The sequence below is a fragment of the Gekko japonicus genome, unplaced genomic scaffold, assembly GCF_001447785.1.
Source record: "Gekko japonicus isolate JY-2015 unplaced genomic scaffold, Gekko_japonicus_V1.1 scaffold1154, whole genome shotgun sequence".
NCBI lineage: Eukaryota > Metazoa > Chordata > Lepidosauria > Squamata > Gekkonidae > Gekko > Gekko japonicus.
This window is the reverse complement of record NW_015163636.1, coordinates 432,093-449,700: the sequence shown is the minus strand read 5'-3', so window position 1 is coordinate 449,700 and position 17,608 is coordinate 432,093. Positions and strand designations below refer to the sequence as shown.

The 17,608-nt window shown below is 43.6% G+C and overlaps 1 protein-coding gene across 1 annotated transcript in view; it reads right to left on the bottom strand.

Moving 5' to 3' along the window:
- The window catches only part of LOC107107290 (phosphatidylethanolamine-binding protein 4-like), a gene marked incomplete at its 3' end in the record, with an annotated part of 150,511 nt that overhangs the window by 122,635 nt on the left and 10,268 nt on the right, over nucleotides 1-17,608 (bottom strand). Inside the window, exons 2-3 of the mRNA XM_015407571.1 lie at nucleotides 8,720-8,847; nucleotides 412-544 (exon numbers count right to left, since the gene is read on the bottom strand). Coding sequence (XP_015263057.1) covers nucleotides 412-544; nucleotides 8,720-8,841 — 255 coding nt within the window. The remainder of the gene's footprint in view (nucleotides 1-411; nucleotides 545-8,719; nucleotides 8,848-17,608) is intronic.

Sequence of the window (17,608 nt, the reverse complement as noted above, 5' to 3'; positions counted from 1 at the left end):
ACAACGGCCATGGGCACAAGGCTTCTTGCACCGTATAATCCTTTGCAGAGTTAGACTGTTGTAACTCTGCAAATAATTGCACTGTGAAGGGAGGTCTGTGGCTGAGTGGGAGCTGGACTTAAGTCTCTCTAGGGCCATTCTATTCACTACACCATTTTAAACAAATTCTTGGTTCCAATGTGCACTATGTTAAACAGTGACTCCTGAACAGCTGTGGGGGTTCTAGGATTCCAGTGCATTTTTAAGGCTTTAAGTTTTAAGGCTTACACTAGTGTTGATACTAGACACTACTAACCAAAAAAAAATGTGTAAGACAACCTGTGATTCATTATCATTGTAATAGATCCACATTCAAAACACCTCTGCCACCATCATAAATATCTGCACGTGAAGATACAATTTATGTCTTACCCCATCTGCCTTCTGGTATCTGACATCTGGACTGCTCCATTCCTTGGAGATCTGCTTTCGGTACTGGTTGCACTTTGGAATATATGTACAGCCAACATCTCCCAGTTCTGGATACAAAACTTCTAACCCCCCTCTGTAAGAGACAGAATGCGTGAGGGTCACATAGAATGCAAGATGCAGAAAAACCTGAGAATCATCAGGAAGTCAGTGAAGAACGTTTTATCAACATTTCATTTGCCCCAAAGGGCTGTATATGTCAGGAAAATTAATCCAAAATAAAGATAACATTCTCTTGTTCCCTTGTCACAGCCTCCAAGCATTAAAGTTGCTACTCCACACTTTGATCTTGAGAACATACCAGCTCTATGTGCAGAAGGGCTTAAAGTAATTAACATGATTAATAGATTCTTTCTGGGCTTTAGCTCATGTGCCTAGAAGCATTATCCTAAAAATACAATTAAGTGTGTTAATAGGGGTCATTATGCCAGATTAACAGATCTGGAAAATGACAAGAATTACTACTATATCAACTATGAACAAACAAGGCTGCCTTGAATTTGATCAGACTGCTAGTCCACTTACTTAGCTCTCCAATTTGTGAAGGCTCCTTGGGCAATCGTAGCCTTTACCTTGAGGATACTAGAGCCAGCTAGCTCCTGCCCATCAATGGGCACACCCTAAATTGTACTAATGGAAAATGTATCTTGCAAGGATCTTATTTGCATCAATGCACATAAGAACTCGATCAGAACGGGTCTTATCAGTCCAGCATCCTGTTTTCAGGTAGCCTACTAACATAGTATGAAGGCAGCAGCCCCAAGTAAGTGATATGTAGGGTAGACTGCCTCAGAACAAGGACAGTCCATTTGGTTGTCATGGCTAACAACTGTCAATAGACCTCTTCTACATGATTTTGCATAGTGCCCTTCTAAAGGCATCTAAGGATTGTATGATCACAAGACTTTCCTGGGAGTAAGCTCCACTGAGCAGACCTGCTTATGGCTGCTCTGTAAACCACTACCTCTGGAGACGATGAATCCCATGAGTTAGCCATGTGTTGAATGAAACAATATTTTCTTTCAACTGTCCTCCCTTTCACTGTGCACAGCTGAGGTCTCGAAGCGAGATCAACCCCCCCCCCTTTTATGCTACACTGTTTAGAATGGCACTGTTAAATAATCTTGTTTTCCTAATTTGAAAAGCCCCAAATGCTTTAATTTTTCTTCATGAAAAATCTCTGTGCCATTTCAAGCACTCTTACGCCCTAAGATGGGGCAGCCAGAATTGCATACAGTATTGAAAATGCAGCTGCACACCTGACTTACAAAGGTGCTGTCATATTGACCATGTTGTTTTTCTCGTAATAAAAACCTAACATGGAATTCACCTTTTCCACAGCCATAGCACAGCCTTTATGTTTTCATTGAGCCATTCTCTATGGCCTAATTATCTCTTTTCCTGGATAGTTTACAGCCAGTTCAGATCATATTCAGGCTTAGCTGAGATTCCTTGCCCCAGTATGCACCTCTTAACATTTAGAAATTTATTCTCTGCTGAACCATTTTCCATTTTCTCAATTTGAAAAGATCCTTTTGGAGCTCTTCATAGTCTACTTAGTTTTTTACCATCCTGAATAATTTGTTATAAGCAGCTGGGCCTAGATGACTCATGGAACTTGCATGGTGGCAAGTTGCCCAGTAGTTACTGTCAAGGCCTGGCCATGATAATCCTCCCCTCAAAACAGCCCAGGAAAGAGCCCTGTGCCCTCCCCCACCTTTTATTTACTGACCATACATTTGTAGTTGCCTAGCAACAGCCACAGAGGGCATTTTTTCTTAAAGCTACAGGTTCTGCTTCTATTATTCTATTATTATGATCCCACCCACTTGTCTGTTTTTTATTCCAGATTTTTCTGCAAACCTGGGGCTTTAATTTTTTTTTAAAAGCAGATACCCCACTGATACAGGAGGTGTTAGATCAATGGTCCAATGGGACTTGGTTCCATGTAATCATGTTCAATGCTGCAACATGCGTGAGACAAGTCCATTTTATATCATGACTATTTTGGCAAATCTCTTTTTAAAGTAGTCTAGCATAGTGGTGATCACTATACCTTCTTTATTTATTAAAACATTTTTACCCCACCTTTCCTATTGATTCAAGGCGGCTTACAATTAACAGGTTAAAAATGCTTCCAGTTAAAACCCAAATAAATTAACAAACCCCAAATCTCTGGCAGTGAGCTGCATAGGTTAATTATGCATGGCATAAAGGAGTATTTGCTTCTTTCTGTTCTGAATTGACTGTCCATTGGCTTCAGCTGGGCAGAGGCAAGGAGTAGAGAGCACATGGTGAGTTGCTGACAGAAGGTAAGGGATTTTTCTTTTTCCCTTTGCCTTCCTAGCTGCTGTGTGGGAGTTGAGATAGAGTTGGGTTCTTTGTAGCCTGATAGAGAGTGGTTCTGTTTAAGTCTGTTTGGGGCTCTTTGTGATTTCGGAGTTGTTGGAGGCTGAGTGAGTTGCTGTGGAGTGCTGTTGATTGCAAGCCCCGCCCCTATTGTGTTGGGCTCTGCTGTGCTGGGCAGGAAGGGGCCTTTTGAAACAAAGGGCTGCTCCTCACCAGAGGTTCTTAGCCTGTGGGCCTTGCTTGAAGGCCTTGTAAGAACCTGAGTAGAGGGCTGCTACTGAGTTATGGAGAGAGAACAGCTGGCAAGGTAGCCATTTGGTCAGTCTCAAAGTTTTCAGGGTACATCACCACAACAAGAGTTTTCATCGAACTTTGAGGAAAGTTCCTGAGGCTGTAGAAGATAGCATTGCCATGATCATTTTTCTGCCATGCCAAAAAATGCATTATACGTGCTGCAAGTGCAAGCTTATAAGAATGCTTGAGGAGAAGGTGGGAGAACTCGAGGCACAAATCTGTACACTGAGGAACATCAGGGAGGCAGAAAGGTATTTAGATGTGACGGAAGAGGGGTTCCTGAGAGAACGGCAAGAGCTAGCAAATCCTAAGCAAGAGGAAGGAAGTAACAAGGAACAGGTGGATGAGTTGAAGAATGTGACCTTGAGAAGTAAGATAATCAGGAAACACTCACACCAAGTGGAGCTGCAAAATTGATACCAGCTGCTTCTGATGATGGAAGATCAGAATAGCACACTCTGAGATCAAAAGGATGTGACTGACACACAAACACATAGGCAGAGAAGGAACCAAGCTATCCCATGGAGGAAGAGACGAGTAGTGGTGGTTGGTGACTCCCTACTGAGAGGGACTGAAGAAGTTGGGTGCAGACCAGACAAGGAATCTCGAGAGGTTTGTTGTCTTCCTGGAGCGTGTATGCAAGATGTGACTGAGAGAATTCCAAGACTGGTCCAAACCTCTGATCGCTACGTGCTCCTGCTGATCCATGTGGGAACAAACGATATGGCCCGAAGAAACTTTGAATGGATCTCCAAAGACTACAAGGCTCTGGGAAAGAAGGTGAAAGGTCTGGGGGCACAGGTGGTGTTCTCCATTTTACCTGTTGAGGGCCATGGAGCTGGAAGGGAGAACAGGATACTGGTGTTGAATGGCTGGTTACGTAGATGGTGCTGTCGAGAGGGATTTGGCTTCTTGGACCATGGTATGTACCTCCGACATGAAGGACTGTTAGCGATGGATGGGGTGCACCTTACAAAGAATGGGAGGAATATTTTTGCTGGAAAACTTGCAAGCCTGATCAGGAGGGCTTTAAACTGAAGCCATCGAGGGTGGGAAGAAAAAGCCTGATGTTGTGCGGCACCCCCAACCAATGTTCCCTCTAAGCTGAGTTAGTGTGAGCTAGCTCTCAGTTTTTTAGCCTCCGGCTCACACATTTTTGTCCTAGCTCAGGACAGATGGCTCCAGAGCAAACTAATTTATCCAAATCGCTGGCTCACAACTTTAATGCCAGTTGCTCACAAAGTAGAATTATTGCTCACAAGACTCCACAGCTTAGAGGGAGCATTGCCCCCAACACTAAGTTCAAGAAGGGGAGTGACCAGAGAATAAATGAATGGGAGAGAGGTGAGTTCAGTGATTTTCATTTGAATTCGAAGGGACCTATGGTAGGGAAGGATGTCTGTGATCTGAGATGTCTTTATACTAATGCACAGAGTATGGGAAATAAACAGGATGAACTTGAACTTCAAATATTGGGAAGTAAGTAAGATCTGATAGGTATCACTGAGACTTGGTGGGATGAGTCTCATGTGGAGCACAGAGATCAAAGGATATACCTTGTTCAAACAGAACAAACAAAAAAGAAGGTGGGGTGGCACTATATGTCACGAATGAATACACTTGCACTGAAATTCAGGATTTTGAGAGTTGCCCTGTTGAAAGTGTGTGAGTAAGGATAGAGCGAGGGGAAAAGGGGGGGATATTGTTCTGGGGGTATACTACAAACCTCTGAACCAACCGGAGGAACTGGATGATGCATTTGTACAACAGCTTGCTAAATTTTCACAGAGACAGGATGCTATGGTTATGTGAGATTTCAACTATACAGATATTTGCTGGAAATCTAACTCTGCTAGACATGGGGCATCCCGCAGATTCTTGAATAGTTTTGCAGACAACTTCATCTCTCAGAAGGTGGAGATGGGAACCAGAGGATCTGCTATCCTAGATTTAATCCTAACAGGGAAGAACTGGTTAATGAAGTGAACGTTGTGGGATCCTTGGGGAATAGTGACCATGTCAGCTTGGAATTTGACATAGAGAAGGACGTGAAACCAGGACATAGTAGGAATCGTATCCTGGACTTCAGGAAAGCTGATTTCAAAAAAACTCCGAGAAATATTAGGTAGGATTCCGTGGCTGGAAATGCTATGGGGGGAAATCTGCATAAGAAGGATGGGTGATGCTGAAAAATGAAGTGCTTAAGGCACAATCTCAAACTGTTCCGGTAAGAAAGAAAGGAGGGAGACTGGTAATGAAGCCAAGGTGGCTGAACAAGGAACTCTCTAAAGAGCTGAAACTAAAAAGGGAAATGTACACGAAATGGAAGGAGGGTCAGATTACTGACGGTGAGTACAAGAAGCAGGCTCGAATCTGTAGGGATGGTGTCAGAAAGGCTAAAGCACAGATGGAGCTGAGGCTTGCAAGGGATGCTAAAAATAACAATATTTTAATGTAATGTAACTGGTATTTTATTGGAAGCCGCCCTGAGCCCGCTTGTGGGGAGGGGGGGGTATAAATTTGAAGAAATAAATAAATAAATAAATAAGAAAGGATTCTATGCCTATGTTTGGAGCAAAAAGAAGAACAGGGATGGGGTAAGCACATTCCTAGGGGAAGACAGTCGAGCCTTAACAAAGGATGAAGACAAAGCGGAATTACTCAACTCTCACTTTGTGTCAGTCTTTAACCGTAAATTGAGCTGTATACAAACTGAAGAATGCAGGGCATGTGAAGAAAGGAGGAATTGCCAGTCCAGAGTAAGTAAGGAAATGGTTAGAGAGCATCTAGCTCCCTTAAATACTTTCAAATCTCCTGGGCCGGATGGCTTGCATCCCAGGGTGCTAAAAGAAATTTCAGAGCCTCTAGCTCTAATCTTTGAGATGTCCTGGAGTACTGGTGTTGTGCCAGAAGACTGGAGAAGAGCGAATGTCCCGATCTTCAAGAAGGGGAAAAAGACGGACCCGGGAAATTACAGGCCTGTCAGTTTGACATCAATACCTGGAAAAATTCTAGAGCAGATTATTAAACGCTCTGTGAGCATCTTGAACGGAATGAGTTAATTGGTAGTAGCAAGCATGGGTTTATCAAGAATAAGTCATGCCAGACCAACAGAGTTACTAAAATGGTTGACTCTGGCAATGCTGTGGATATAGTGTATCTAGATTTCATTAAAGTATTTGACAAAGTTTCTCATGATATCCTTGTGGATAAACTGGTTAAGTGTGGGCTGGATGGTGCAACCGTTGGATGGATTCATGGTTGGTTGAAAAATCATACCCAACAAGTGCTCGTAAATGGCTCTGCATCTATGTGGAGGGAAGTCTCGAGGGAGTGCCGCAGGGCTCGGTCCTAGGCCCCATGTTGTTCAATGTTTTTATAAATGACCTGGAGGAAGTCATAGAGGGGATGCTTATCAGATTTGCAGATGACACGAAGCTGGGTGGGATTGCTAATTCTGATGAAGACAGAGTCAGGATTCAAAATGATCTAGATAGGCTGGAGCAGTGAGCTGAGACAAATAAAATGAATTTCAGTAGTGATAAGTGCAAAGTCCTACACTTAGGTACAAAAAATCAAAGGCACAGATATAGAATGGGAGGGACTTGGCTTGACAGCAGCATATGTGAAAGGGATCTAGATGTTCTGGTTGATCACAAGCTAAACATGAGCCTGCAGAGTGATGTGACTGCAAAGAAAGCTAATGCAATCTTAGGATACATTAACAGAAGCATTGTGTCCAGATCACGGGAGGTGGTAGTTCCGCTCTATTCTGCTATGGTCAGGCCTCACCTGGAGTACAGTGTCCAGTTTTGAGCACCACATTTTAGGAAGGATGTTGACAAGCTCGAGCGTGTCCAGAAGAGGGCAACCAGGATGGTGAGAGGGTTGGAATCCAAGTCTTATGAGGAAAGGCTGAAAGAGTTGGGTATGTTTAGTCTGGGAAAGGGAAGGCTCAGAGGGGACATGACTGCAGTCTTCAAGTATCTGAAGGGCTGTCATGTAGAATATGGAATGGATCTATTCTCTCTTGCTCCGGATTGCAAAACTAGATCTAATGGGTGGAAATTACAAGGGAGTTGTTACCGGCTAAAAATCAGGAGAAACTTCCTAACTGTAAGAGTTGTTGAGCAGTGGAACAGACTGCCTCAGGAGGTGGTGGATGCTCCTTCGCTGGACGTTTTCAAGTGAAGGCTGGACAACCATCTTTCGGGTGTGTTGTCGGGCTATCTTTTGGCTATGCTCCTGCAGAGTGCTGGGGGTTGGACTAGATGTGTCGCAACAGCCAGGAAGTCGTAAATCAAGACCAGCGCCAGGAGGACGTCGCCCGCAGACAACAGAAAAAAAACCCAAACAACTCGCTACAAAGGGTGCCTGGTAGGTTAGTCACCCCCCCCCATGTGAACAGCTCAGAGCCCTCAGGGGGTGAGCGGTATACAAATGGAAGAATAAATAAATAAATAAATAAATAAAATGACCTTCAAGGTCCCTTCCAACTCTAACATTCTATGATTCTATGATTCCATCTCCTCTGGTCTAGCGCCCATCATACTAACCATTATACCACACTGGCAGAATATCTCAACATGCCAGCAGTGAGAGCTGATATTTACCACCCCAGAGCACAACCTCCTTTTCAAACGTTTTCTCCAGCATAGTAAATCCAGCTCTCAGCATCGGAGGGCATCCTGAAAGTCCAATATGTAACTGACCTGACAAAAAAAATAATATCACGAGGACTTTACCACATTACAAACAGCAGTGCATGAATTAAGCCTACAAAAAAAGGCTCTTCTTTTTAACGTGAGCTCATTCTAAGTGACAAGTTTAAAGAGCAACTGGAAACATGACCTAAACTCCTCTGGGCGGAGTTAAATCTTTCAGGTTACTTTACTTAATCTAAGTCCGAATTGATCAGTCTCATCCATACACCCTCCAGTCAGAGAAGCAATCCTTTAGCAGCTGCAGAGCAGCAGATGTGAGACCATGTATGGAGGACACAGTAGGGTCAGGAACACTATACTGTAACAGGTGTCCACTGTCTTATATACTCAACAATGAGTACCACAAAAATGGCATTAATAAACAAATTACAAAAATGAAAGGGTGCTTCTACACTTTTTTTTTACAATTATCAGGCTGTTACATAAGTATCTGGTGGTGTATTTAAAGACTGGTCAGAATTGAGATTAAAAGGACAAAAAAAATCTTGTTGCACCTTTAAAACGAACAAATTTAAGGTGCCTCTTTGCCTTATTTGGCTGAAGCAGACTAATATAGCTACCCCTCTTGAGTACTGAGATTAAGCTTTTATTTTGAGATAAAGTGAGCTGTGCCCCTCAAACAGGTGACATAAAAATTCAGATAATTATACTCTGCCATGATATTCAGAGGAAGTGTGTCCATCAAAGATTATGTTTTCAATACCATTCTATGTCACTCGCGTTTTAACTAAAATATTTGATTTTCCATAGTATTGGGTGGCATGGGCCATGATGCTCTAGAAGTGTCTAGAAGTGCAATACACGCAAGGATTCTTTGGGGCTGTACTTTGGTAGCTCGTTTCCAATGCCCAAACCGTCCAAATGTTGAAGAGTAACTAGCTCACCTGCAAAAGTCGGCATCCCTCCCATCCAGCTTCTGAAAGATGCATTCCTCTGCATGGATACCCTCTTGAACAGCAATGACACTCAAGCCGAACCAAAAGAAATAAGTGACCAGAAGCTTCATTATAACCTGGCAAAAAGAAACAGCGTGAAATTAGGCCACAATCTTAGGTCTCCCTGCTGGTTTGCAACTTACACTGAGTAAGGCCATTTCATCTGAGTTCTACTGTAGGGAGCCCAATCCTCCCTTCCACACCACGTTGCATCTGCTGCTATTGCACCGCCTGCATGATAACAGTCATTTTGCATCTTGCCCCCACCCCCCACTGCTCATTAAATTACACTGCTCTTATGTAAGACTCTTCCTTTCTCCAGTCTTTCATTTAATCCTCCTTTTGTCTGACATCAACTACATCTCCTCACAATGCACCATTTAAACAAAACAAAAATATAGGCTCCTGGTGGGTTCTGTCAACTGTCAGCTCTTGATAGGACTGTGCTGCTAAATAGTGCAAGGACATCCCAATGGCAGCTGCTTGCCTTGCACAGAAAGGTAGGAGATGCCAAAATATGCTACTCACCATGTGTTTAACTGCTAGCTAGCAAAATGAACTCAGTACTTCCCAGTCCTCCAAAGATGACACATACATTCCCCAGCCTGCAAGTCAGCAAACTGATTGAATAAATCAAGCCTTACTGACATAGTAATTCCATCTTACATTGCAGCTCTTCCCTTTGGGCTATATGTCGGCCAGCTGTTTTAGAAGACTCCCCATGTTCTTAGTGCAGTTTTGCAGATTAGCTACAAATCCAGAGTTAGCATCAGTTCATTTAAGCCTAGGCCCACTCTTCGAGCCCCCACAAACACCTACTGGCAAGATGAATTTTTTTTGTAAAGTTGTCCTAGAAAAGCTATTTATCTTTATTATCTAACACACTTTCTCCAAACGAGAGGGCCAAGGTAGCTCACAATGTTGCAAAATGTATCAACAACATGTAAACATACATCACATTTATAAACATCAGAACATCTTAGCACATCAGCAGCTAAAAACATTTAAAACCAACATCTGAAATAATGTAAAAACGTATTAATAGGTGTTGGTCTTAAGACCGTAATAATAATAAACTAAACTAATGTTGTTGTTGTTGTTGTTGTTGTTGTATTATTATTATTAAAAGCAGAAAACCAAATTAAAACCGAGAAAGAAGCAGAGCCAGATACACGAAAATCACAAAAAGGAGAAGATGAAAAATTACAACTGGGAAAATAAAAAGGGGTCACCTGGGGCCTAATATTTAACAGACTCAGCACCAGGTGAACCACCACAGGGAGAAAATTCCAAAGTTTGTATGCCTCAGCAGAGGTCTGGCCCTAGATTGCCACTTCACTCATAGAAAGGTAGGATTTCTGGAAATTTTGAAGGTATGGGGGAGAATGTGCTTTCCTCCACTTTTTTGGAAAACACACGGAGGGATTTAAATATATGCAACACCTAGTGCTAATCCTAAACAGATTTACATCCTTCTAAATCATCTTAAATCAATAGGTTTAGAAGGGTATAATTCTACTTGGGGTCACAGTGGCTTAGAAGTTAAGATGCTGAGCTGCAGACCAGAAGATCTGTAGTTCGGCAGTTTGAGACCCTAGTGCTGCATGACGGAGTGAGCTCCCATCTCTGAACCCAGTTCCTGTCAACCTAGCAGTTTGAAAGCAAGAAATTGCAAGTAGATAAATAGGCACCACTTCGGTGGGAAGGTAACAGTGTTCCGTGTGCCTCGGCGTTTAGTCGTGCCAAACACGTGATCAGGGAAACATCTTCAGATAGCACTGGCTCTTCGGCTTGGAAATGGAGATGAACACTGCCCCCTAGAGTCAGATTCAACTAGCTTTCGAGCAAGGGAAACCTTTACCTTTACGCTTAATTCTGCTTAGGATGGCACTGTTACTTTCTTATCAAACTCAGCCTTATTTTCCTAATTTAACATAAAATGCATCTTTGTGACTTAGTATATAAAACTGCAATACTTGAATTTATTTAAAAGTACCTTAGTTTCAACAAGCAAAATTTCAAATATCCAAAGAGGAAGCTGCGATTTGTTATATCCTATGCAACCTCAGCACTTATATCTGGGCCAAACTACATATTCGTGTTTTTAAGGAATTGGGTCTGGGGTCACATTTAAACAAGCATATCCTTGAAAATATATTGTAGATATATTATACTATTATTATACTAGAAATAAGGCCTGTTGTGGAAATAAATACGAGCTCTAGAAAGAGGCTCTGGGTGGGTGGCTTGGCCTTGGGCACTTCGTGTCAATTTCCTGTGGTGACCTCAGCAGTGTCTAATGACACAGAGTCCACCGTTTCCTCCAGGGGAACTGATCTCTGCCATCTGAAGAGCAGCTGTAATTCTGAGTGATCACCAGTCCTCACCTAGAGATTGGCAACAATGGTTCCCCAGGAGGAAATGGCTGGTTTGGAGGGTGGAGTCCATGGCATTGTACCTGTCTGAGGTCCCACCCCTCCTCAACCACCACCCTTTCCAGGCTCCATTCCTCAGATCTCCAGGAATTTCCCAACTTGCAGTTGGCAACCCTATCTCCTTCCAACCCAAGCATCAACCTACTGTTATCTGCCCCTCTGACTTCATCTTTCCATCTCTTCCCCCCTCCCTCCCGGAGAGCAGTTGTAATTCTGAGTGATCTCCAGCCATCACCTGGAGATTGGCAACAATGGTTCCCCAGGAGGAAATGGCTGGTTTGGAGGGTGGAGTCTATGGCATTGTAGCTGTCTGAGGTCCCACCCCTCCTCAAACCTCACCCTCTCCAAGCTCCACCCCTCAAATCTCCAGGAATTTCCGAACCTGGAGTGGTCAACCCTTTCTCCTTCCAAGTCAATCATCAACCTACCTTTATCTGCCTCTCTGACTTCAGCTTTCCATCTCCCCACCACCACCTGCAGCCTCTACCCTGCTCTGAAGCCCTGACTGCTACATTACACTGGCTGTCATAGGGGGACCATCTCAGCAGGGTATAAGGACACAGAATCCACCATTTTCTCCAGGGGAACTGATCTCTGCCATTTGGAGAGCAGTTGTAATTCTGAATGATCTCCATCCCTCACCTGGAATCCCCAGGAGGAAAAGTAGTCTTTCTCTGTAGTGGAGACCAAAGCAGCTTACATAATTCTCCTCTTCCCCCTTTTGATCTGCACAACAACCCTGTGAGATAGGTTAGGCTAAAAGTCTGTGACTGGTCCGAAATCACCCACTCAGCTTCCACAGCAAGAACCTGGGTCTGGCAGACCCTGCTCTGAAGTGCTAATTGGTACGCCACGCTGGCTGTGGTATCGTCTGGTATCACAACTGAACTCCAGACAACAGATCTCTCTCTTCCCCTGGAGAAAATAAGTGCTTTGGAGGATGGACTCTATGGCATTCTATTCAGCTGAGACCTCTCCCCTTCCCAAACCCTGGCTTCCGTAGACATCAGCACAAATTCTCCAGGAATTTCCCAACCTGGAGCTGGCAACCCTAGTCAGGACTGGCTCCAATGAGTTCCCCACAAAGGCCTGGAAAGGGCTTCTTTCCTTTGTCTTTTAACTGACAGACCTAAGCTTGGTTGCCTAGCAACAGCCACTGAGAGAAGCAGAAGTGTCTTCATCAGGAGAGACAGCTGTTTTGGCAGTTATTCTGACAGGAAACAGTGGCTGTGGGTGGGGAAGAGGAGCAGACCCAGCACCCAGCCAGTGGCACGCAATTACTCTTGAGTGGTGGTTGATGGGCCAATGGCTAATGGAGCGCACAGCACAGCCAATGGGAGAGCTGGAAATGGCCAATGCGTTAGGAGAATTATATTTATAAGATAATGCTGTTAGACTGCCTTACATTTAAATCTTAATACTACCCATTTTGAATTAGTAAAGTCTTGGTTTAAGGCAAGTTCATACAAAGCATTTATGGGGCTAGCCTGTTGGGAAAATACCTATTGAGGGAGGTCAGTCATTTTTAAATTCATGGTATTGTAATAATCACGTGGCAAATTCTCAAGTTTATATGTAGTGTTTTAATCAAGCTGCAAGAGAGCACTAGGTTGTGCCCACTTATCCAGCAAAGATATTACAGAGCTTTGTAAAAAACAGTTATTGACCGCAGCATCCTGTGAGGCTATTATGTCTCTGGTAATTTTGCCCACTTGGCAGCACAGCAGAAACAAGAGTTGCTGACTATGATTCTTCTGTAGCCTTTGTAATCAAGCAATGTACGTTATTGCTCTGCTGTTTCATTTCTGCTTGATTTTACAAACAGTTCTTCTAGGTTGCTGAGATGAAATCTATGAGTGGCAGAAGTGGACAAGGTGCTTGAATTAATGGTGGGGGGAGAAAGGACGAGATCCCTTGGGGAAAAAATCAACAAGCCTCACACCTTGATTTCCCTCAATTTATCCCTTCCCACTGGCCCACATAAGCCACACCCACAACTTTGTTCCTACAGCATGTCACACAAATTACTCATATAGAACTCAATTTGTTATGGAAAAAAAGTAGAAGATTCATACAGCACGTTTGTTCTCACTATACTTCAGTGGGATCTGGAATGAGAAATACCTTCCACTATGCGTGGCTCACCCAACAGACATTCCACCAAGAAAGAGCCATCAACTGAGATAGCATGGGACTCCAATGATACACATTGGGTTGCTGCTTCCACTAATCAAGTTATCTGCAATGTCTCCATGCTGTGCCAAAACAACATTAAAAGAGTGGAATCTGGGCTTCCGGTCTGGCTCCCGCGCATGGCGGACGCTTCCTCGGGTCGCTCCCGAGGGCACCTCGCCCGCCCGCGGTGGAGGAGGGAATCCGCGCGAGCGGAGACCCGAACGAGCCCCTCAGAAGAGAGGAGCTCGGATCCGGGGCGCTTTAGGGCGCACTAGGGGGGAGTCGCTCTTTCGGCCGAGAGGTCGGAGAGCGAGGCTCCCGCCATGCCCTGCCCCAATGGACCTTGCTGCGTGAGCGACCCCGAACGGGGTTTAGCGGAGCCACCAGACGTCACCGAGTGATAAAGCGACCATCCGCAAAAGTGGAAAAGAAAAAGAAAAGATCGGCTTAACTGTGAGTTGTCAAAATGCAGAGAAAAAGAACTGAAAATTGTTTCCCCCCCCTCCCAGCGAAAAAGGCGAAGAGGTTAATCCTCCATCTATACAAGCGAAAAAGACAAGGAGGGGGGGGATGAATTGAGCGGACAGTGATGTTTTCCTTTGATGTATTTGAAAGCGAGAAACTTGTCTCTCTGGAGCACATTTTAAGAACTTTCTAAAAGTAAACAAAAAAGAAAAGATGTCGGAGCTGGGCAAAAGCGAGCGGAGAAGGAGGGAGGGACTTCCGTCTGGGCGTTTGTTTGTGTGCAAGAGCCGGCTGTTGAATGTTTGGACTGTTTATGGCTGTGAATCCGACGGGAGTTTTGCAAAAAAGATAAGTTGGAATTGTGACAGCGAGAAGTGCCTGATAAGCGCTTATAAGTCAACAATTGCGAGGAGGACCCATAGAGAGTCTGGGAGCGAATATAAAAGCGAAAATGAAATTGATACCATTCTCGAAAATGGGGACCTCCGGGGCATGAAAGGAAGAGGATTTATAGTACATGAACTGAGCGTATTAACAACAACCCGAAGGAGGATCTAATAAGCCGGAAGGAGAAGACACAGAGGAAGCTCCTCCACGTCAGCGATAGTAAAAGTACCCAGCACGCAAAGAAGCGGTTCTGAATGTGCACAGAAGAGACCCTTTTTATTAACAGAAGCTCAAAGGAACATTACTAACATACTAACAGAGAATACATGTAACAGGACTAAGAAAAGAAGTTTGGCAACACACAGAAGAAACCCAAGAAGATTAATTGGACATTACTAACAGTTTAATTTACCAGTTTATATATCACTCAGCTTTCTCTTTCTCCCACTGTCTACCCCTTCCTTTTTTTCTTTTAAGCGAAATACCTCCCCTTTTTAGGGGAGCCAATAAAACCTTTATTAAAAAAAAAAAAAAGAGTGGAATCTGCCCTCCTGTCAACTCTTTAATTCCAGAAGGGGTATTTGGTGCATTGCTTTAATTCCCCACTCGGGATCTTCTCAAAGGCCCAAACATTTCTCCCTAGTCAGAAGGTCTGCCCCTCCATCTCCCAGCAGGGCCATCAGTCCAAACTGACACACTACAGTCCTCTTCCATATAGTTTGACAGGATTGCCAGTCCCCAGGTCCCAGTAGGGGTTCCCCCAGTTTTCTGGGCTCCTGCCTGCCACCATCCAGCTGGCCGGCAGGGGAACCCCACTCCCAAACAGCGACACTGCTGTGCAATGTCCCCGACATGATGACATCACCCAGACATAACATCATTGCATCGGGAACACAGTGATGTGCTGGTTTGAGGGCAAAACTCTATGGTTTGAAGCTGGTTTTACCATAGAGTTTTGCTCTCAAACCTCCCTGATGTGATGATATCACTTCCAGGTGATGTCATCATATCAGGGACATCCCAGAACACACACACACCCAAATCTCCCCACTGGTTTGATGAGGAGATTGGCAACTCTATGGTCTTCCTTTCTTGCTGAGACTAAAAGCAGATTTTTAAAAATTAGACAACTATGCAGTAAAAGGTTATACATCTATCAATCACTGAAACAAATGACATTCATACTCCCTTTTTCAAAAGCCTCTCCCAGAAAAAAATAATCCATTTTATGTGTTCTGCAGCAAGACAGACATGTGGACTTTGGCGCAATACCACCACCCCCAACCACCTCTCACTCATTCCCCAGCTCCTCTTGGGGCTGACCTGGATTCTTCTGGATCCTGACACTGCACCAGATATTACGGGTGGTGTTTAAGCAGTTAGTGAGACACTTTCCTTGGCCAGAAAGCTCCCTCAGTCAGTGCGTGCAGTAGATTCTGAGGCAGCTAGGACTTTGGGAGGGGGTAGATTTACCAAGAGACTGACTGGCAGGAGGCAGCATCTGACCAAAATGTATGGCAGGAGAGGGGCAGGCAGGCTGCCAGCTGGCAGGCTAAAAGACATCCTACCTGGGGTCATAAAACTGGTGAATCTGGATAGAGTAAACACAGCGGCATGGCGCAGGAGACTAAACTGCCCTCCTCTATGATCATACAGCCACGAAGCTTCAATATTTTTGACATTATTCTATCAGGATGATGTCTGCACTATGGAACCCTCAGATTTTCTGTCTGAGGACTTACCTGACTGGCCTCATGTAACACCTGATGAAATAAAAGAACTGATTGGCCAATTAAAACCAGGAAAAGCAGCTGGTCCTGATATAATTCTCCCTGAAATTTTAAAACTAGACCCTGACTGGTGGGTGGCCCCTCTTGCATCTTTTTTTACAATGATTGATAAATTTGGCCTTATTCCTGATGCATGGTTAAATGCAATCGTAGTCCCAATTTACAAAAAGGTGATTGCTCAATTCCTTCCAGATATAGACCAATCAGCCTGCTTTCCGTTATGGGCAAACTGTATGCCAAACATTTACTAATTAAGCTGACCATATGGATGACAGAACAGAGAATCTTAGGCCCGGAACAGCTGGGATTCTGTAAAGGGAAAACTACTTTAGACCATTGCATTGTATTAGAGTACCTGAATAATAAGTATGTTAAAAGAAGCAATGTAAAATTATACGCTGCCTTCATAGATCTTAAAGGGGCATTCGATTCAATCGACAGGGAACTCCTCTGGGCTAAGCTACAACAACTAAACATAGATAAGAAACTCCTTAACCTTATAAAAAAGCTATACACATCAACAAAATGCCAAATCAAATGTTCACTGACAGGGAAATTAACTTCAAAAATCCCATCAAATAAATGCGTCAAACAAGGCTATAGATAGCACCCTTTCTATTTAACCTGTTCCTTAATGATCTCTCCCCTTATCTCAAAGCTGTTGATTGCCATGCTCCTAAACTGGGTTCTGTCCATGTCCCTCTACTATTATATGCGGACGACATGGTACTATTGTCCTGCTCCAAAGTTGGTTTAAAGCGTTCACTAAATAGATGTATTTCATATTTTATAACAAATACCTTACTTTTAAACCATGAAAAATAAAAAATACTTGTCTTTTCCAAAACTTGGAAACCATTCAAATGGACAATTGGAGGCAAACCAATTGAACAAGTTAAAATTTTTAGATACTTAGGTCTGCACTTCCAGTGTAATGCATCTTGGTCTGTGCAGCGTAATTCAGCAATAAATATGGCCAACATAAATGCTTCTGCCATTTCCCGTTTCTTCTACACCAGAGGCAATCAATTCATACCAGCTGCATTAAAAGTCTTCAAGGCCAAAGTAATCCCCCGACTCATGTATGGTATTCCAATATGGATAAGACACATCAACAAAATGCCAAATCAAATGTTCACTGACAGGGAAATTAACTTCAAGAATCCCATCAAATAAAGGAGTCTCCAGCCCTCCTGTACATGTTAGAATAGAACGTGTTCAATCTAAATTTCTTCAAAAGATCATGGGAATGCCGTGCTATGTACCTTATGCAGCCTTGTGTTTAGAAACTGGGTTAAGTTCTGTGGAATCTGGTGCGTGGCTAATGACAGTAAAATATTGGCTGTGTTTACATTACAATGTAGACCAAGGGAGCCTTATACAACAAATGCTCACAAAGTCAAACATGTCTAACTGGCTACCACACACTGAGAACAAAATAACTGCCATGGGCATCCCATTGGACTCACTGCTTATGCTCCCTTTTATCGGTGCTTTTCAGATGATTAAACGCAGAGTCCTTGACATTGAAACACAAAGGCTATACAGTTTAGCCAACAAATCTTCCTCCCCTCTGAACTTTGAGA